Source organism: Camelus bactrianus, chromosome 16 (genome assembly GCF_048773025.1).
Source record: "Camelus bactrianus isolate YW-2024 breed Bactrian camel chromosome 16, ASM4877302v1, whole genome shotgun sequence".
Lineage (NCBI taxonomy): Eukaryota > Metazoa > Chordata > Mammalia > Artiodactyla > Camelidae > Camelus > Camelus bactrianus.
In genome coordinates this window covers 28,849,207-28,871,356 of record NC_133554.1, presented here as the reverse complement: position 1 = coordinate 28,871,356, position 22,150 = coordinate 28,849,207, and the positions used below count along the sequence as shown (strand labels likewise).

At 43.0% G+C, this 22,150-nt stretch overlaps 1 protein-coding gene and 1 pseudogene across 9 annotated transcripts in view; both read right to left on the bottom strand.

Moving 5' to 3' along the window:
• Positions 1-956: 956 nt before the first annotated feature.
• The window catches only part of LOC105081158 (leucine-rich repeat-containing protein 37A2-like), a 64,607-nt gene continuing 43,413 nt past the window's right edge, over positions 957-22,150 (bottom strand). For 3 of the 9 annotated variants that reach the window (XM_074342777.1, XM_074342776.1, XM_074342781.1), the window contains 5 exons: positions 21,523-21,577; positions 21,308-21,441; positions 21,106-21,198; positions 7,855-8,090; positions 958-3,126 (listed from right to left, as the gene is read on the bottom strand). In XM_074342777.1, coding sequence (XP_074198878.1) covers positions 8,075-8,090; positions 21,106-21,198; positions 21,308-21,441; positions 21,523-21,577 — 298 coding nt within the window. In that variant the 3' untranslated portion in view covers positions 958-3,126; positions 7,855-8,074. Of the gene's footprint in view, positions 3,127-7,854; positions 8,091-15,987; positions 21,199-21,307; positions 21,442-21,521; positions 21,578-22,150 lie in introns of those variants that run through there. The other 6 variants (XM_074342778.1, XM_074342785.1, XM_074342782.1 and 3 more) reach the window with 5 other exon arrangements.
• LOC105064606 (transcription factor 7 pseudogene) lies at positions 5,792-7,848 on the bottom strand (annotated as a pseudogene).

Below are 22,150 nucleotides of genomic sequence, written 5' to 3'. Positions count from 1 at the left end.
AATAATAACAAGATCCAGAAGGGAGGTCCAGTACCCACAGTTGCTACAGTGTCTTGTCTAAAATGTCCCATTTCCAACAAATTTTTATGTTGTAGAAATGAATAGGAAAATATGACCCATACATCAGGATAAAAAGCAAGAGAAACCACCTGGAAGAGTGACCAGATGACAGGCTTAACAGAAAAAAACTTCAAAGTAATCATTAACATATGTTCATAGAATTAAAGGAAAACATGATTATTAAAGAAGTGAAGGAAGGGGGCTGGGTGTAACTCAGTAGCAGTGTGCATGCCTAGCATGCATGAGGTCCTGGGTTCAATCCCCAGTACTTCCATTAAAAAAAAGAAAAAAAGAAGAAGTAAAAGAAGTGGGGAGGGTATAGCTCAGTGGTAGAGTGTGTGCTTAGCATACACGAGGTCCTGGGTTTGATTCCCCAGTCCCTCTATTAAAAAATAGTAATAAATAAATGAATTAATTAATTAAAAAGTGAAAGAAGATATAATGACAGTGCCATATCAAATCAAGACTATCAATAGGAGGAAGGGAATTTTGAAATATAACCACGTGGAAATTGTGGAGTTGAAAAGTAAAATAGTTAAAATAAAAAATTCACTAGAAGACCTCAACAGTATGGTTAGAAGTGGCAGAAGAATTAGTAAACTTGTAGATAGATTGATACAAGGGAAAAAAAAAGAGAGAGAAAATGAATGATGAGACATGAAGAGAAATGTGGGACACCATGAAGCACACCAACACATGTACAGTGGGATTGTCAGAAACAAGAGAGGTGGGGGGCAGAAAAATATTTGAAGAAATACTAATTAAAAACTCTTCAAATTTATTGGAAAATACTTACACATTTAGAATCTCAGCAAACTCCCAAGTAAGATAAACAGAGAGAGATCCACAAACTTACACCTTCATGGTAAAAATGCTGAAAGGCAAAGACAAGGAGAAAATCTTGAAAGCAGCAAGGAGCAAATGACTCTTACACAGAAACCATAGTAACATTAACAGCAGACTTCTTAGCAGAAACAGTGGAGGCCAGAAGGGAGCGGGACAACATATTCAAAATGTTAAAAAACAAAAACAAAAACAAAAAACCCCCCAAATCCATCAAACAAGAATCCTACGTCCAGTGAAGCTACTTTCCAAAATGAAGGCAGTATAAAATCTTTCCCAGATAAGCAACTAAGAGAATTTGTTCCTAGTAGTCCTGACTTAAAAAATAGTAACGGAGTTTCTTTGGACTGAAAGCAAATGTTCCAGATGGTAGTTCACTCAAAAACCCCCCAAAAAAACAGTGGTAAAGGTAATTATGTAAATATAAAATACAATTTAAGTACTTAGTTTCTCCTTTTTTTGTCTTAACTGATTTTCAAACCAAGTGTATGAAATATGTATATGATGAATTATTGAGCCTATAACACATCTAGGTGTTTGTCAGAGAGCATCAATGGAGTGAATGGGAGCAAAGTTGTGTTGTCTACGAAAATGTTTCAGATAGTGAAGTAAAAACCATAATATATTGTTGGATTTGTGAATTAATAGATTTCATATCTATAATAATAATGGCACAAAAAAGGGAGGAAAGAGAATAGGCCTACGTAGGAATCATGTTATTATGTATCACTGTGATTAAGCGAGTATAAATCTGAAGCCACTTCCAATATGTTAAGATGTGCATGGTAGACCCTAAAGCAAACACTAAAAAGTGTGATTTAATCTTCAAACAGTACAGTGGAACAGTTTTTGACAAAACTATGTGGCGGGGTGTACTGGCACACCTTAAAATGTATAATTACGACAAGTGTGAAAATTGTGTTCTTAAGTGGAAATTACATATACAAAATATAAATATGAAAGGGTAACACATAATTTAAAAGGTAGAACTAAAATTATTGGTGAATATTAGACAGTGAAAGATGCATGACATTGACAGCAGTGAATTAGGAGGGAACATGGGATGACACAAATCTGGATATTTAAGTAGGTAAATCACATTTAAGCACCCAGTAAGCATGGTATCAAAAGTAGACTGAAACCTTCCCTGCACATGAATCCCAGTAAGTAGGCGATCCTACCTTAAATCCCGCAATGTTCTCCAAAAGAACGATTTAAACACAGGATGCCTCCTAGTCTCACAGTGCAAACTGTAGGCAATTTCTTTTTTTTTTTTTTTTGACTTTTTTTTATTGATTTATAATCATTTTACAATGTTGTGTCAAATTCCAGTATAAGGCACAATTTTTCAGTTATACATGAACATATATATATTCATTGTCACATTTTTTTTCTCTGTGAGCTACCATAAGATCTTGTGTATATTTCCCTGTGCTATACAGTATAATCTTGTTTATCTGTTCTACAATTTTGAAATCCCGTCTATCCCTTCCCACCCTCTGCCCCCTTGGCAACCACAAGTTTGTATTCTATGTCTATGAGTCTATTTCTTTTTTTGTATTTACGCTTTGTTTGTTTGTTTGTTTTTAGATTCCACATATGAGCAATCTCATATGGTATTTTTCTTTCTCTTTCTGGCTTACTTCACTTAGAATACTCCAGCCATAAAAACCGACAACATAACGCCATTTGCAGCAACATGGATGCTCCTGGAGAATGTCATTCTAAGTGATGTAGGCGATTTCTTATCAGCAGTGCTTGAGAATGAATTCACATTATCTGCCACTTCTTTACCTTCAGTTTCAACAAGAACTACCACCACAATAGCTAACATTTATTGAAAATGTACTACAGTCTAGGAATTAACCTTTACACGCTCACATGCATATCTAATTTATCACAAACAAGGTGTTACATACATCATCCCATTCAAATTTCCCAGTGACACCATAAGGTAGGTTATACTCGCTTTGAAAGGTTAAGTAGTTTCCCAGGGCCACACAGCTTACAGGTGGCAAAACCAAGGTTTGAACTTGCTTCGGTCTAACTCCAGAGCTAATGCTGCCTGCCACTTTGCTGTATTATCTTTCCGCGACAGAAGGCAGTTCAGCTTACTGTAAGGCACATAGGGAGCAGGTGAGCTAGCAACAACTGATTTCCACTGGAGAAGACATTTTCTACAGGAATCACAATCTAATGTTATCGAAGTTTACAGCCAGATACCTAGAGGGAAACAGACAAGAATGAAAAATATCACCCTGTATATCACACTTTTCATTTTCCTATAAAATCTAACTGGTTTTGGTGTACCTCACTGTACGTGTATTTGCCCCAACTTTTATTGACTTAACTTTTTAGTAACCGTCAACGATAATCAATGTATTGTGCAAACATTGGCCGGAGTTGATCTTGGGAGATATATAGGACAGTGTGGGCTACCTGTGGGCCATATAAATTATGAACTGGTGATGGTGGGCGTAAGTCCCAGGATAAATAGTTTGAGCTTCATTCTGCAGGCAGTAGAAAACCACTGGAGATTTCTAATGGGGTTGTGATCATGGCGATATCATCATATTTTATGAAGATTAACCTGATTGTGGTGTGCAGAATAGATGGAATGGTGTGACTGGAGTGGAAGAATATTTAGGAGCATTTCAGTCATTCAGTAAGAGATTTGAAGTGCTCATAAAGTCATCTTTTCCTGACCCCTAACTTTTATGATTGCCACCGTGCCAGTGGGTTTTAGCGCATCTTAATGGTGCCGGGCATTATGCCAAGTGGTAAGCTTCAGTGCTGCAAGGATGAGATCGACTTGGAAAAAATTTCCCCAAAGATAAAAATGAAGGTTTCAAGTGAAAAGGTGTGTTAGGAGGAATGAAGACTTTAGATGCCTGGTAGAATATTACAGTAGGTCTATCTAAAGAATCCACCCCATCAAACCCTTCCTAGCCCCAGCCTTCTTTCAGCCTGGGGGGTTTCACAGACCTGGGGAGTCCCAGTGTTAAAATACTGTTGGTAGGGATCCAGGTCACCAAGGTCACAGTGGTGGTGGCAGGAAGTTATCTTGCCCTGGAGTTTATTCTCGGCTACATACAGTAGCACAACCAGATACTCCCATGTTTGGGTCATGTGCTATCCCAGGTTATTTCAGAAGATCCAAGCACATCCTTTACTATTCTATAATTCTGGATGGCTATAATTTTAGAACATTATGGTTATAAGAACTGAAGCTAATGATATTGACCTGATGCTGGGTTTGTTCTGATGCAGTCCTGTAGCTTAGGCATGAATATTTCAAGTTCAGATCACAGGTCCTGGAAGTGAGGTCTCCACTTTTTTTCCCCTCTCTCATTCTTCACTGCTTGCTTTTGGTGAATGTAATTGCATGGGGACTCCCGTATTGGATGTGGAATCACTACCACACAACACTACACTACTACACTGCACTAGAATATAGATCTTTGGAGTCTGAGAAGCCAGTATGTAAAGTAGGAACTAAAGGCTTTTGTTGAGGGGTGTGTGTGGGTACAGGGACAGCCCTTTTTATTTGGATTCAGGCTATACAGTGAAGAGGAGGCAAAAAAACCCAACTAAGTTAAATTTTTAAAAAAAGACTTATTTTAAGGCTCATTTGAAACTTGGCTCAGAAATGGGTTAATGTAGGCTGTGGTGAAAACCCGCTGTCCACCACGAGAGGATTTCTGGGCTCCTTGCTTTGGTTTAATGGTCCTCCTTCCTGCAGCCCCATAGGGAAACTGAAGCTGGCCTAGTTGCATGCTGGAAGATAGACACTGGCTTGGTTTGGTTTGCCCTGTCTTACAACTGAGAGCAGGCTAGACTTGCATGGCTAAGCAGGAATTGGAGCTGTGAAAAAGGCTCTCAAAAGAGGGAGGGATGCACACTGGATTTTGAGCCATTACTTACTTGAACCTTTGATTGCAGCCAGTAATGACTGAGGCCTTTGGTATCAGGGTGTCTTAGGTGGTTGAATTTCTCAGGAAACATTTCCAAGTAATTTGAACTAGAGCTATATACCGCCCCCCTCCACACACACACACTTGCCTGATAAGGTAGCGTCAGGTTATTCTTGTTGCCTGGGGTGACAGGCCTAAACCTAACCTATTCCTTTTGCTTCTTTTCTTATAACTTCCTGAGAATGTGGCAAGAGGTTTCCTCTGGTCCATCATAGAGTTAGCAGCTGGTTTTCTGTAAATGGCTTTTCCAGGCCCTTAAGAGCAAAGCATTGTTGTCTTGAGCTTTGAGGTTGTGACCATGCTCACATGTTGTTTGATAAACCAGCTCATTCTTGGTCCGTGAAGTATCTGGTATGGGGAGGGCCTGGCAGTGGTGGGGTTGGGGAGGTGGGGTGGGGAGAGCAGTTGAGTTCAGTCCAGCCCACCTACAGCCCTTAGCAGAAAAGCAAGGGAGGCAGGGGCATCTGGCTAGCCGGACAGATGTGAGAAAAGAATAGAAGCAGGCTGCCATAGGCATTAAGGATGCCCTTAATCAGATGGCACAACGCAGATCTGATTCCCACCATCTGGAGCAGTTTGAATTGATGGACCCAGTTTCAGGCAGAAGTTGTGCAGCCTCTGAAATCTCCAGGGCCTGGACCCTGAGTGGGAACTAATAGGGGCCCTGGCTGGTTTCCACAGGCTTTGGGGCTCTGCTGTCCCCTCTCAGAGGGCAGACCCCGGGGGAGGCTGTGTGTCCTTTGCATGCTAGGCTGCCTGTCTCTGAGGCTCCTGTTGCTGTCCCTGTGTGCTCTGCAGGCCACTGTGAAGGGCCGGAGGAGGGCCCAGGGAGCTGGGAGGCTGAGAGCGGCCGAGAGACCTGGTAATGCAGCCGCTGGCTTGGCAGGGCCAGCAGGCAGTTCTGTGGGAAAGTGGGACAGCAGGAGGTGTGAGGGCGAGTCCTGGGGGGCCGGGGACCCGGGGCAGCCAAGAGCACTGTCATCGGGAGGAACGGGGCTGGGGCAGCGGCCTTCTCCGGGTAGGTACCGAGTGCATTTCTTTTTCCTCCTAGGAGTAGTGAAGAGAGTTATCTGCATGGACCACACCAATCCGTCTGCTGACTGAGGCCAAAGCGAGCACGGCATGTTTAGGCGAGCCAGGGTCTCTGTTGGATTCTTGGTGCTTCTCCCTTGACCACCTCTTCTTCTTCCCATAGTTGTCCCGCCCCAACCAGCCTGGGTTTAGCTGCATGTGTGGCTGCCTCTCCTTGCGGGCCAGCTCATAATACCTGGCCCACTCTTCTTGCGACAGCGCGTGCCACCTGCGGCCCAGGATTTGGCTGATGGCAGCGGTCTCCTTGAGCGTGCATTCTGCAGTGACCTTGGCTCTCATCTCCTTCATGTACAGCATGAAGGCATTGAGTGGTTTCTTGATGGTTGGCTTCTTGGCCTCCTTCAATGCCTTGGATTCTGCCTGTGCTTCAGGCTGCGGTCATAGGGCTGCAGCTCCTGCTTCCCTGAAGGGGGCACAATGGCTGGGTGGGGGATGGCTGCAGGGTGGCCAGGTACACTGGAGCCTAACATCAGGGATGGGTGGGTGAACCAGCTCACTGTGTGGGGGAGCTGCCCATGCTGCCGAGGTCAGAGAGCAGAAGCCAGAGAGGTCAGGGGTCTGCTGAGGCCTGTGAACTCCTTGCTTCTGGCTGATGTCAGTGGGTGCAGGTGTGCGGTGTGGGCTGCTGAAGTGTTCATAGAGAGCAGAAAGTTGGGGAACGCCGTGGGAAGGCTGACTGCCCTTGTTGTGCAGCGGTGGCTGTGGCTGCGGGTGTTGCCCTGCTCCCGAGGCTGGTGGGTAGTGCATGAGCAGATTGAAGGCGGAGTAGACGGCATCTTTGTACATGCTGCTGGGGCACTCCGGGGCCTTCCGGAGACCCTGTAAGTCTGTCGGGGAAAAGTCTTTGCGAAGTGTGTTCCTTCCCAAGAACCTTGGGGCCCCACCTTCCAGACCTCGGCCTCACAGGCCCGGTGCCCTCCCCTGGGACACAGCCCCCCTTCCCCGCACCGCTGGCTGCACCCTCAGACTCATGGACAAGGGACGACTTGAGCTCGGCCAGGTCGCGCTCTGGGGCCTGTGGCGCTATCCCGGCTCTTGTGGTCCTGCTCCTCGCCCTCATTCTGGAAGGCCACGAGCTCGTCCGGCACGTCGAGGTCATCCAGCTGCGGTGTGGGGTGTGGGGGTGCAGGACGCTGTGGGTGCGAGGGCAGTGGGCCCGGAGTCCAGCCCTCCGAAAATAATATATTTTGTTGTCTAGTATGTTTGTTAAAAATCCTTAGAAAGATAAACAGGAGACCAATAACAGTGATTACTTGTTGGAGGTATGGGAATTGAGTGCATGTGTACATTTTAGCGTATTTTGGAGTTTGAACCATATGAATGTACCACTTATGGTGAGTAAATAAATTAATTAAGGAAACTTTCCCCCAAACCAAACCAAAAAATTATAAAATGAAATACAGTGCAGTATGATGCAGCTGCTTTTTGATGGAGATTCCATGAACAGCTGAGAAACTTGTTTGGTTGGAGCCATGTCCTCTTAATGCCTTAATGCAGTATATGGGCATAAGTGTGCATGTTTGTGTGTTTGTGCATGTGTGTGGGTGTGTGAGTGCATGAGTGTCTCCTACAGAGGCTGGAGGTTGAGTAAAAGGGACCATCATGGAATTATTTGGAGAGACGTCGCCATTGATTCCTATGCTCTGTTCTTCTTGTGTCTTACAATTTTTGGTGTATTTTTATCAATGACTCTTATTGTCTGTAAGATTTTAAGTAAGGACTCAGGTCTCTGCCCCTTTTGGCCAGTAAAACAGCACAGTATCATCATTGTTTCAGGACTGTTTGTGAGAGAGAAGCTCCCAACTGAGCTTATCGTAGGGTGGGATAGGCAGAGGAGAAAGGAGAGAAGAAAGAAGCAACATTATCGTCTTCTTCTAGTCCTTACCTGGCTGTTCTTGCCGGTCAGTGAGGGTGTTACTGGCAGCCTTCTGTCTGCTTCCCATACATCTCTCCCACTGTGGACGATCAGAAAGAAGATACCAGAAACTCCTCTTTTAGGCACCAAAAGGAAATGTGCTTCATGCGCTGGACGTGCTGAATGATGATTCTTGCCATCGCTGCATCTGCTCATATTTTTCCTTTTGTCTCACGGCATCAAAGAACTTCTAATTTTTGTCCATTCTGAGAAAAAGGGACAAGAACTCCAGGTCAAGATTATGATCATGCCAGTATATGTTATCCCAGGAAGCTGCATTCAGAGAACAGCACGTAGAGCCTAATAACCACAACCACATAGCGTCCCTTTTCTTTTTATCTCAGAATTTGTTGCTAATGTTTGCTCCTTTACTTTTTTATAGAACTCATGAGGAATGTGCCCTTGCAATTTAATCAGCACCCTTTTAATTAATGTGTTGTTGTTGGACCAGTTGGTTGGACTAATCTCAAACCCCCAAAGGATTGAGAATCTACTGCTGTGTCCCTGATGTGAACTGGCCCAAGAGAAACTAAAGCATTAGGGATCTGTCGGTGACACTTCTGTGGTCCCAGAAGGATCCTAGCTTTCCATTCACCAGCAAAGCAGCTAAATAGCTTTGGTTGCTTCATTTAGCCTTGTGATTATTTTTTTCTGGAACTTTTCGTATTGAATTTTGTGCATTATTTATGTATTTTAGATATTAACCCCTTATCAGACATACCATTTGCAAATATATCCTCCCGTTCAGTAGGTTGCCTTTTCATTTTGTTGATGGTTTCCTTCACTCTGAAAAAACTTTTAAGTTTCATTAGGTGCCATTTGTTTATTTTTGCTTTTGTTGTCCTTACTTGAGACATACCCAAAAAAGAATTGCTGGCTAAGACCAGTGTCAAATAGTGTACTGTCTGTGTTTTCTTCTGGGAGTTTTATGGTTTCAGGTCTTACATTTAGGACTTTAATCCAGTTTGGATTTATTTTTGAAGATGATGTAAGAAAATGTTCTAATGTCATCCTTTTCCATGAAGCTGTCCGGTTTTCCCAGCACCGCGTATTGAAGAGATTGTCTTTCCCCCATTGTGTATTCCTGCCTCCTTTGTCAGATTTGCCATATTTGTGCATGGGTTTATTTCTGGGCTCTCTATTCTGTTCCATTGATCTAGGTGTCCTTTTTTGTGCCAGTATTATACTGTTTTTTGTTTTGTTTTGTTTTTTGTTTTTAATGGAGATGAGTGGAACCCGGGACCTTGTGCATGCTAAGTATGCGCTCTGCCAGTGAGCTGTACCCTGCAGCTTTCTGTAGCTTTGTGGCATAGTCTGAAGTCAGGGACTGTGATACCTCCATCTCTTCTTTTTTCTCATGATTGCTTTGCCTGTTTGGGGTCTTTTGTGGTTCCATTCAAATGTTAGGATTCTTTGCTCTAGTTCTATGAAAAATGTCATGGATATTTTGATAGGGATTGGATTAAATCTGTAGATTGTTTTGGGTAGTTTGGACAATTTAACAATATTAATTCTTCTAATTTGTGGACATGGGATATCTTCTCATGTATTTATACCATCCTCAATTTCCATTTCCTTCATTGATGTCTTAGAGTTTTCAAAGTAGAGGTTAAATTTCATCTCATTGGTTAAATTTATTCTTAGGTATTTTATTCTTTTTGATGTGATTGTAAATAGAATTGTTTTCTTGATTTCTTTTTTGGATAGTTCATTATTAGTGTATAGAAAAGCAAAAGATTACTATATATTAATGTTGTATATGTAAATCACACATTTAAAGTGATTATTGATAGGTATGTGCTTATTGCCATGTTGTTGCTTTCTGGTTGTTTTTGTGTTTCTTCCCTGTTAATTTCTTTTTCTTTTAGTTTCATTACTTACAGTTTATTTCTTTAGTGTTATGTTTGGGTTCCTTTCTGTCTAATTTTTGTGTATCTATTGTAGGTTTTTGATTTGTGTTTACCATGGAGTTCTTATGTGTCTACCTATAACTATATCTACTTGCTTTAAATGGATAATCATTTAAGTTCAGGCACATTCTAAAAGGTCTACATGTTCACCCCCCAACCACAGTTTGTGTCTTTGATGTCATATATAACATGTCCGTGTGATGGCAAACAGAATCTTGGTGCCCACCCCTTACCTGTTATTGTGGTTATAGTTGATATTACAGTTTTGGTTTTTTAACCATCATACTAGCTTATTTAAATGATTAATCCACTGCTTTTCTTATATATTTGCCTTTACCATTCAGATTTTTCTTTTTCTATATTTTCTTACTTCTTGTTATAGCCTTCTCTTTTTCACTTAAAGAAGACCCTTTAACGTTTCTTATAAGGTCAGTTTAGTGGTGATGAACTCTTAGTTTTTGAGGTCTGGGAAACTCTTTATCCCTCCCTCAATTCTGAATGGTAAACTCTCTTGATAGTGTATCCTAAGTTGAAGGTGTTTGTTTGTTTGTTTGTTTGTTTATTTTTAGCATTCTAAATACATTATGCCACTGCTTTCTGGCTTGCAAAGTTTCTGCTGAAAACTCAGCTGATAGCCTTATGGATGTGACTCTGTTTATCTCTTGCTGCCCTGAAAATTCTCTTTTAATTTTTAACTTTTACCATTTTAATTATGGTATGTTTTGGTGTGGGTCTCTTTGAGTTCATCTTATTTGGGACTCTCTGTGCTTCCTGTACCTGGATATCTGTTTCCTCCTTTGGGTTAGAGAAATTGTCGGCCATGATTTCATCAGATACATTTTGGACCCCTTTCTTTCTCTCTTCTCCTCTGGGACCCTTATAATGTCAATGTTAGCATGCCTGATGTTGTCCCAGAGGTCCCTTAGACTATCCTTATTTTTTAACATTTGTTTTTCTTTTTGCAGCTCTGAATGGGTGATTTACATTTTTCTGTCTTTCGGATCACTTATGCATTCATCTGTGTCACCTAATCTGCTGTTAATTCATTTAGTGTATTTTTTGTTTTTGTTACTGTATTCTTCAGCTCTGTCTGATTCTTTTTTTAAATATTTTGTAGTTCTCTGTTGAAATTCTCACTGTGTTCACCTATCCTTTTCTTCCTTTCAGTTAGCATTTTTATTACAATTGCTTTGAACTATTTATCAGGTAAATTATTTCTGCTTCAAATTAGGTGTTTTTTTTTCCTGGGTTTTGTCTTGTTCTTTCATTTGAAACATATTCTTCTGTTTTCTCATTTTGTTTAACTTTCTCTGTATTTTGTATTTATGAAATCGGGTGAAACAGCTGCCTATCCTGGTCCTGAAGGCTTGTCCTTGTGTGGGAACATCCCTGTGCAGCCTGCCTGTGCCCAGAGGCTTTGGTGTGAGAACTGGATCTGAAGTAAGCAGGGGCCATAGCTTCTCCTGGGGTGTGCTGGCAGCCGCTGCCTTGATGGGGGGTAAGGCTGGAGTTGGAGGGGAGAGCAGAGCCAGATGTGAGCTGTGGCTTCTCCTGGCTTGTAGTCCTATCAGGGATGGGCCCAGAGCCCACGGGGCTGGAGCAGGAGCCCTGTGGGAGTTGGGCTTCTCCCCAGAGTGATGGCAGTCTCTGACTTGGTGGGGGTGTGGCCCGGGCCAGAGGCCTTGGGGCTATACTTCTGTGCTGGTTCTACCTGTCCCTGCCACGTGGATGCCTTGGTTATGGTGCAGTCAGGGCTGAGATGTTGGAGCTGCATTACTGAGCTGTCTTGTTCCCTGGTGCATGCCTGCACGTGCATCATGGTAATGGTGGTCTCCTCCTCGGCTAGAGGCATGGCTGGGCCTGAGCTGGCTCTGCTTCTTCCCCAGTGTGCACATGCATGTGCATGCTGGGAACGGCGATCTCCACCCTGGCTAGTGGCAGGGCCTGGCCGAGCCAGCTCTGCTCCCTCCATGGTACGCACATACACTGGCAATTGTGGGCTCTGCTCTGGCTAGAGGCAGGGCTGGGGCCTGACCTGGCTGTGCTCCTTTCCTGGTGAGCACGTGTGCATTGGCAATGATGGCCTTCTTCTCAGTGGGGGGCAGTGGTGGAGCAGGAGGTGCTGGAGCCAGAGCCTGGTGTGTGCTGAGGGACCTGCTGGGGTGGTCCTGGCAGGCTGGCCAGAGCACAAGGCAGTTTTCTATCTGCTACCTCCATGCTGGGTCTGGGATCCAGCAGGTGTGTGTGTAAGTCCTTCAAGAGCAGTCTCAGTTTATTCCAGCCCTCTGGTAAGCCCTTCTTGGTTTTCAAACCAGATAAAGGGGCTTATCTTCCTGATGTTGGACCCTAAGGCTTGGTTTGCCTAATATGTGGCTTGAACCCATTGATCCCCAGAGAGGATCCCTGAGCCGCTCCTCTCTGGCTCACCCACCAGGGGTGTGGGTTCTTAATAGATTGCTTCTCTTCCCCTCCTGTCAGACTCCATGTGGTTCTTTCCTTACAGCCTTGGTGGTAGAAGAGTCATTCTGCTCATTTTTGGATCATTATCACTGAGACCTGCTTTATATGTATTTGTAGTTTTGATTGATTGATGGGGGAGGTGAGCTCAGGGTCTTCCTCCTCTGCCATATTGATCCTGCCTCACCAGAGAAGGATTTTAAAGAGTTGTTATAACTCTGTTCCATGAAATACAGGAAAACATGCAACCAATGAGTAAAATTATATAGAATCTCAGCAGAAAAATTAAAACTAAAAAATAAAAAAAATAGAATTTACAGCACTGAAAATTATAATTGTTTGGAATAAAAATATGCTGGTCTTTATGGTTTTAGCTTCCATTATTGGGTGGCATCCTGGAGGTAAACCCCATAGCACAGCATAGGACCTGATAGACTGCAAAAAACTGCTGAAGTGGAATTAGTCATCAGCCTGCCCTCTGGAGCTACTCAGGATAAATATAATCCCTTTGATATTGGGACGATTCTAAATATTAAAAAATCACAACCATCACATATTTCTGTGATTGTTGCTTTTGAACAGGAACCATTGGAGGAGAGATGGATATGTATGTCTCAGAGAACCTGTTGCCCCTTCTATCACCCAGATTTTCCTCATTGTTTGCATCTGTTTGAGTTGCTGGTCAGATGCTTTCATTTGCATCTGTAGGTGATGGGAAATGAATAGCCAGAAGTTGGTAAAGGATCCAGGAACTGGTCCCTTTCAGTCTGAGCTCGATAGGCAGCGGACCATTGTGGTTGAGAGCATAGATTCTGGAGCCAGACCACCTGGATTTGAATCGTAGCATCACTACTAACTGTGTGACCACGGGCAGCTGTTTAACTTTCCTAGGTCTACGGTTCCTCATGTATAAAATCAGGATAACAATAATACCAACAAGGGAAACTAATATTTTTAAAGCATGAAAAAAATTAATAAAGGGAAACCTCAACTAAATAGAGTCAAGAGAACAGAAGGGGGCGCTCTCTTCCCCTGCCATGATAGCGGAGCCTAACCAGGAAAAAGAGACTTCTCTTCTTTCCAGCCAAGAGCTCAGCCAGTGAAAAGCCACGGACTCTTTGCTCTCTATAGCCCTCCCGACTTCCTTTTCCTCTCTATAAAAGTGTTCTCCATCCCTTGTCATGTGGGGACTTGGACATGGCTCACCATGGTTGCAGGCCCCAGATTGCAATTCTCTGCCAATCCCAGATAAACCCGTCTTTGTTGGAGAAACATCTGGTGGTCTGTTTGTCTCAGGTTAATAGCCCAATAGCACATCCTTTAAAACTTTCCCATGACGTCTTGGAGAACCAGAAGCAGGAATGGAGTATGACAGCTGTGATTTACGTTTCTATCATGTGCTACTTGCGGAGCTCTTTGGCATCTACTTCAGTCTGCACTGCATACATTCAGACTGACTGACTGAAAGTGGTGAGGTTGGAAACGGTGAAGGATCATTTCTCTCTTTTGCCTCAAAGTTTGGTAACTTCTCTATGAGCCCATGTTCCCCTCTCTGCCCTACAGCTCATGCTGTACTGAGGACAGAGTTGTTCTGCTTCTCAAAGTTCCAGCCATGTCTCCCATGAGTGCAGACATCCTGACTGACTTAGATATCCCTCCAGGAGGAGTATTTTATATCTCCCCTGGGGTCAGCTGTGGAGTCGAGGGAAGAGCGTTAGGCATGAGGAAACTGAGTCTAATCCTAGACCAGCATCTAACTAATTAAAAGACATTTAATAAGTCACTTCACCCTTCAGAGATACGGTTTTTCTTCCTGTAAAGGAGGGCTATTTCCATCTATGTCACTGGGCTATTTTGAAAATTAAGAAAGAATAATATACTAATAATATAGTAATAGAATAAATATAGTAAAATACATAATAGAGTAAATATACATGAGCATACAAATATGTATATTTAATATTTAATGAAACATCTTTCTCTAAAGCTACATGGCTTGGTTTGAATTTCCTTGGTAGAACTTAACCATTTTCTTCCTTGTGTTGTCTATTATTTCTTTTTTTTCCCAAAAATGTCCCAAAGTTCGAGATTTGCAAATTCTAATATAAAAATAATAAACATCAAGTTTATAATGTATAGCACATGGAACTATATTCAATATCTTGTAGTAACTTATGGTGAAAAGGAATATGAAAACAAATATATGTATGTACCTATATGACTGAAGCATTGTGCTGTACACTAGAAATTGACACAATATTGTGAACTGACCATACTTCAATAAAAACATAAAACAAAATCAAACACAAAAATGTCCCACAGGAACCCTTGAAAACACACCCAAAATGGACTAATTTTTCTTAAATTACTCCCTTGTTAATTAATTTCATTAAAGGCATCATTTTCTTTTAGTTGCTCAAACTTAAGACATCTCCTTACTACTTTCGTAAAAATTACCACATTCTATTTCTGTTTCCACATTACCTTTACATTTAGCTCCTTCATCTGTATCTTAACTGTCTCTCCTGTAGATTGCTTTAGGAGCTGCCTAATTAAACTTTTGGACTCACCACTCCTCCCTGTTCTCTTACTTCTCTTAATGCACTCTTAATTCAAGACAAACTCGGGGGTTGGGTAAAGCTCAGTGGTAGAGCGCATACCTAGGCTGCATGAGGTCCTGGGTTCAATCCCCAGTACCTCCATTAAAATAAACAAACTTGATTACCTCCCCCAAAACAATACTTAAAAAAAAAAAAAAAAAGGAAAAAAAAAGGAACTCTCACCATTGCTTCATGCAGAGCTTTTATTATCTCTCTAATATTATAAATACTCCTAGGCCCACCAGGCGACCTGAAAGTTAGGACTTCAGTAGTAACTTACATCTTACTCCAGGGTACACCCACTTGCATTTTTCTGACTTTCCCCTCTTGAATTTTCTCTGATCTTGTGTCTTCGGCTCATTTTTGCTTTCCTTTTGTTTTAAATGTTCTTTTCTATTATTAAAATACAGGTACTGGGGATTGAACCCAGGACTTCACGCACATGCTCTACCACTGAGCTCTACCCCCACCCCCAGCTTTTGTTTTTTTAATACATTTTTATTGCATATGTACCTATTCCCAGAAAATTTTTTTTGGCTTATTTTATGGTTTATTTAACTGTTAATAATCTTATAAAAGGGTATCAATAATAATCTTTGGGGATTTACATTTTTAAATATTACTACTAAGTTGCTAAGATCCAGCCAAATTGTAGTATATCTCTGTGGGCCATTCAGACAAAAGAGGGATTTCTCTGCTGGCTGGAGTGACTAACCCAAATAGCAAGGACTTTGTGTCACTGCTCCACAATGGGGGGCAAGGAGGGCCATGTCTGGAACTCTGTCTGGGATGCCTTTTGTATTTGTAAGTCCAATAGCAGAGATTTAATAGCAACCCCAGCAACCAAAAACAAAGGGCAGTACTTTTGAAGACTCAGACCCTTCAGGAATGAAATTCTGGGTCACCTTGGCTGAGGACCAAGAGGCAGCGATGTTCAGTGCTTCCCCCAGAGATCTGAGCATCAGATATGTGGTCATACCATCTTGTGAGCTCCTAGATCCCGGTAACATTGCCTTCCCCTTCTATTCCCCTCGTCCTATGGGAAGTTACTTCTTCGTGCAGTTAATAATCTCTGGGTTACCTTGGCATCCATCTTTTTTTCTCCTTTAGTCTTTTTCAGTATGTACCTATGTATCTATTTCCCTGTTTTAAATCTTCTTGGTTCAGAAATACCAGATGGGATTTTTGTTTCCTGAATGGGCCCCAGCTGTGTTAAAATTGACATGCCAACTAGACAGCCTTTTCCAGAGAGTCAATCTCAGGTCATTGGTACATGAAGTAATTTAAATTACAATGTGAAAATTACCCTAGGACAGCTTGTTTGACAGAAGCAAAGGGGGATGGGTGCAACAATGGCTTGACATACTGGTGCAGTGATTTTTATTTGCATTGAAAGTTATCAATATACACATAGATCCTTAGGAATGTTGTAAGAAATTGAGTAGGGGAGGTCAACTTTCCTTGACTTCAGATTCAGAGGAGTAACGTGAGAGCAGTTAAGTGGCACGGAGTTCTCCCAAAAGTCTACAGCCTTAGCTTTTCTTTGATTCTATCTTCTTTGGTACTTAATATTTCACTATAGAAAATATTTGAAATATTGCATACTATTTGGCCTTCTTGAGTTTACCCATAACAGCAAAATTAGGCAATCATCAAAATTGTTGCATTCACTGGTTAAACATGATATTGCAGGATTTATTCATTTGATAGAAATTTATTAAGTTGTCACTGTCAGCCCTGTCTAAGCACTGAAGGTACAACAGTGAACAGAATAGATCTCAAATCTTCAAGTTTATGTAATGTTTTTACTGGCCAACCTTGAAAATTCCCTACATGAAATACCTTCATTCCCTCCATGATTTGGTCATTCATTCACACAGATACATATGCATTTGTAATCATATCCTCTTTGGTTAAAAAGACAATTGGGGTAGTTCTCATTCTTGGTGTTTTAGAGACCCAGAAGCATTAAAAGGTGAATAATGTCACTTTTCCATCAGCTCTGGTCAAATTCTTGGCACTCTGAACTATCTATAGAAGAGAACAATTTTATATTTTTACTGGCAGTAAAAAATAGTAGATAATGAAACAATTTGCACACTCTTCCAAGATACATTCAATTCACCTCTTCAAAATGTTACCCTATTTGGAAATAATGATATTTCAGGACAATCATTCGTATATTATTGATACTGTTAATTAGCATTGTCATGGAATCCCATTGTTGTTGCTCCAATATGCAAATGGTGCTAGAAATTCCACTTTTGAATTTAATTCCTGCTCATGTGCAAAATTCCTAACTACTTAAAATGTATGCAGCACAGAGCTGCAAAGAACTAAGTTTAGCCCAAAATTCTTCAGGGAGCAAAAGGTATGGGTGCTTCCTTAGCTATTAGCTTCTTTTAAATGGTGAAGCAGAAAGAATTCCTGTACACCCACCACTGGGCACTTCTCTCCCCAACCACCCAAAACATTATTTTTCAAAAAGTCTGTATGTCTGAAGTGAATTGTCTGTGGCCAGTAGGAGCCTTTGAGGTGTGGATGTTTGTGTTAAGCTGTAGTGTGAAAAATACAAAGAACATACATTGCTACTGCCTAATTCACTATACTTTCTTTCCTGACTTCTACTAATAAGAAGTGTGGGTTTTTTAGAACCTTGAAGATTCTGTAATTTCTCCATTTCACAAGCAGATCACAGCAGGTAGGTTCAGTGGCCTGAAGGGGATTTTAGACTCAAGGTGAAGAGCCTCCTCTAAATCAGGCTTTGGAAAAGACTCCTATTTGTCTTGTGCTTCAGAAATCCAGTTTCACACAGTTCACTTTGGGTTAATGAGTGTAAAGGGTGCATCTGGAGCTGGACTAACAGTTCTGCAGATGCCCACCAGTGGCATCTCTCTCCCCCTCAGTTTGCTGGTGCCTAACTTGTGGAAAGAGAACAGAGGGTCAGTTTTTCTCCTGCCAGAGCACCAGAGAGTGGGCTCATTAGGTCCCTCCACCAAGAGGTTTTAGTAGCATTGGTACCATGTCTTAAACTTGTGACCTTTTCTGAACATCTTATAACACCAAGAGTCTCCAACAAGAATCTGAGTCTCATTATGGTCATGTAAGCGACCCTGGGAAGTGGCCGAGGGGGGTGGGGTGGCGGATTGTGGAATCACAGCTGACAAAAATGAATTTATTGGAAAACACTCACTGAGTGCCATGCACACTGTGTGTTTGCCCTGCACTAAGTGCTGGGGTTACAAAGAATAGGACAAAGACTTTGTCCCCAAGAAACTTTCATGGAGAGCAAAGGTCTAGGACAAGTTAAAGCAGCACAGATCTCACTGTCCTGACAGAAGTTAAATGTGCTTTTCTTAAGTAAATTGCTCCCCAGTTTGCCACAAGCCCATTGGGTAAATTTCTAGCATTCTGAGAATGTTGATTCTGACCATTTTTTCCAGTTTGTGGTGACTTTTGATTTGATCACTTTTGGTCATCAAATCAAAAAAAAGTTTGGTGATTTGATGAGCTTCCCAGTCAATGGAAGAAATGGCATTGCAGAGGAAGGGATGGCAGAGAACTGGCTGGTGGGTAGGAATGCAGGCTGAGCTCCAGGAAGAATGCACCTAGAGGTGGAAGGGAAGCTAGGAAGTCAGAGAAGGGAAGAGCAAGGGCAGGGGGTCAGAATGAATGGGGAGTGTAGGCCCCCGTCTGAAGGCTCTAGAGAATAAGCCATAGGCTGAACTGATAAACAAGCTGAGAAATGTCAGGTAGCCGGCTGGATAAGAAATGGCCTAAGTAATGTATCCAGTATGGATGGCTGGATAACCAGTGATGGGTAAGATCCTCAGAGGAGGACAACCTAAGAAGGCACAGCCAGCTGGATAAGAGATGGCCTACTTAATGAAGTTTTGTGATGAACTTTAAAACAACCTGTCCTTGATCATGTAAGTCCTGTGCTTACTGCAGGAGCCTGGGAACCTGGAGCCTGGGAACCTAAATAGCTTAAGATTATTAACATTGTTATAACTTAGATGGTACGTGAGGCATCATGCATGTCCTACATAAACCCTTTCACAAAAATCAGTAAGAGTAGCCATCAGCTCTCTCCGCATACGGTGTGTATGTGTACATGATACCACGACACCAACAGGGAGATAAAGACAGATTAGGCCGGAGGGAAAGGGAGGATACACACACAGTTGAAGGCTCAAAAACATTGGCAAAGGCGGTTCACATCCCACTGGTCTGAAAGCTTTGATTTCAAGCACTATCCAAAGTGATCTGAAGCCAGATAGAAAACCGAAGGCATGCAGTGTCCCTGGGGACAGGTCCGAGAAGCAGTTTCCTAAACCCCACCCCTACCCTAAAGAGTCACTTTGAGATGGGGTCCAAAACCTTGGGTTTAACCAGCCCCCTGTCCCCTACACCAGTGGATCTGAAGCATAATAAAATGCGACACTCTGTCCTAACCTAGGAGATGAGGGTAAGGGTTTGGCATTTGGTAGGAGACAGAAGCTCCTACCGTTTGCCAGGTTGGAATTGTGACTTGTCCTTACCAACCAGCTGGAAGGTAGTCCCCTTACTACCCCACAGGACAGAGATAAGAGAGGTTCAGTGACTTGGGGGCCCAAGTCCACACAACTAATGAATGGTAGGATTCCCATTCAGCTCTTTCTGATTCTAGCTGGAGAGGTAACGAGAAGTGAAGTCATTCAGTGGCCCAGCAAGTGAGCTCTGGATCCAGAAATGCTTAAATCTGAATCCCAGCTCTACTCCATGATGTTTGCCGGGCCTTCCCCAACACAGTGGGGGCCCAGGGCAACCCAGCAAATGTGGGGCTAAGACAACTGCCACAGTGTCAGTGTTTTTCACAGGCCCCTTGAGAGAGCACTGAAGACAGAAACTAAGTTGAATTTTACTGATGTTCAGAAAAGTAGTTACATCATCATCTGGTTCTTTAGCCTCAGTCAGAGGGGCCAGAGTGTGTGACATCAGGGAAGTCCCAATACCTCACTGAGCCTCAGTTCCTCATCTGTAAATTCAGAAAAACGTCAGATTAAATAGGATAATATTGTTAGGACAGTTTCTGGTTTGTAGTGAACACTGGATGATGACTAGGTGTTATTATTGCAGTCTGACTATTTCTCACGTCCCAATCCCATCAAGTTCCTGCCTTCCACTGCTCTTCTGAGCAATGGAGTGAGATCTTTTCTTGACTGGACCCCAGATACATCTTTACTTGGCAACTGATTGAAATCATCAAAGTAGTATTAATGCAGCTGCCCCTCTCAACACTGCAATAGCTTGTGCTCTCCTGGCTTCTGGAAGCTGGTTCCTCTCTTTTTTAAAAAATGGATTTGCATTTTAAAATTATTTGTCAATTATACCTCAGTAAAGCTGGAGGGGGAATCACAAAACAATGAACCAAAAACTGTATGATATGCATAGTGTACAGTTCAAATAGTATTAAGTGAAACAACACTGCCCGCCGCAGTGCCTTGCCCCTGATGGGCTCCTCGCCTGCCTTCCTGAGCCAGCGCACGGGGCAGCTTCCTTCTAGGAGCAGGTTTTAGCTGAATTTTCTGGTGCCTTCCTTCGCATCTCTTTGCACATCTGGTTCTTGATTTATCCATCTTAAACACTGTCTATTGGATTCCTGATAACATTGACTTGTTAGTTCTTTTGCAGCCCCCTCCCAGTCCATTCTTGAGGTTTAGTTACGTCACTACTTCCAGATAATTGGTACTTTTTACAGAATTGTGACTGTGTAAATATTGTTCCCCATAGAACTTAATAATAGATTACGTTCGCGTCCCCTCCTGAGAGCCAGGTGCTCAGTGCCCTCTCCGTCCCTCTCTGCACTCTCTGCCATGCCGTGTCCTCAGCGCTCCAGAGCTCTGGGGCTTAGCAGCGCCCACTTCCCTCAGAGACCCCTCCTCCAGGTTCTGTGCTCCAGTGTGTGCTAGTCACCTCCTCGGCCGGTCACACAGCTGCCATCCTGGAACTGCCCCTCCCTGCTTCCCGGGTTGGGCCTTTTCCTGGCTCCCTTCTCTTCTTGCTTTCTTTACTATCTTTGCTGGAGCACATCCCAGTTAAGAATCCCTAACCAATATTTAAAGACGGATGGTCTTTAGACCTCCTCATGATAATAGTTATACCTTTAGTAGATATTAATTGGGAAAAAATATGTAAGGACCAAAAATTACTGTAAAGGTTATTATTTCTAGAAAATAAAATGCACAGGCAGCCTGAGGCGGGACGGGGCTCACACCGCGTTGCTCCCCGGTGCCGTCTCACTCTCCTCATCCGGCTCTTCCGGCTCAATGGTCAGAACCACGTCAGCTGCGCCATCTCTGGGTGCCCTGGGGTAAGAACAACAGTGCTGAGGGCCTTTACTCTTGAAAGGGACAGTTAAAATTTTCATTATTTCCTCACTTGGATGAGAAGTATAAGTTATCCCAGATCACTTACCTCACAACCCTACTGAAAATCTCTTCATCAGAAGACTCATCATGTAGTTTCTGTGCCATATTTTTCTTGCGTGTGGCACTGAGAGGTCTGTACAAGTCCCTGAGCCAGAGCGGCTGCATCCTCCAGAAGTCCTCCTAGAACAGAAAAAGGGGGACATTTGTTCTGCGTCTCCCCTGCTTTTGCTGGCAACAATGCTTTATCCTCCTGAGATTTACCTGACTCTCGCTTTCCTCTGGGCATTTTCTACGCAGCACAAACTGAAAGAAGCCCCTTGGAAGAAAACACACACAATTAGTGATGCGTGCCACTTTCCACACCTCACAGTGTCTGTCTCGTCTTATTAGGACTAAATGGGCACCTCAGTGAACACTCACCACCAGCAAAGGCACCACACACCTGGACCCTGATGATAATTCCATGCACACTGGGCTCCCAGAAGCTCTACATGCCTGTCTGAGATGGGCCCCCAGTGTCCCTGGACAGGCCTCTGCGTGTGGCCGGGCACAGAGTTCGGCCAGACTTTCTAGCCCCACTCGCCTGCTCGGCCCTGCCAAGTGCCCTCGTGCAGGGAAGACCCTGCATAGCCGTGCGGGGCAGAAGCATGTGACTCGAAGTGTTCACCCCAGCCCTCTGCAGACGCAGTCTCACAGGCAGCACGTGCTGGGGGCTGGGTGGGGGGAGCCCCTATTTTCCTAGCTGCTTTGTCCTGTAAGCTGAATCACACCAAGTAAACCCGAGTCCAACTAGCAGTTATCTGACTCACTGACTTTCACACCGAAGGCTGTCCCCAATGCTAAGTGAATTGTGAAATCAGTTTAAAGGCCATGACCAGCACTAAAACAC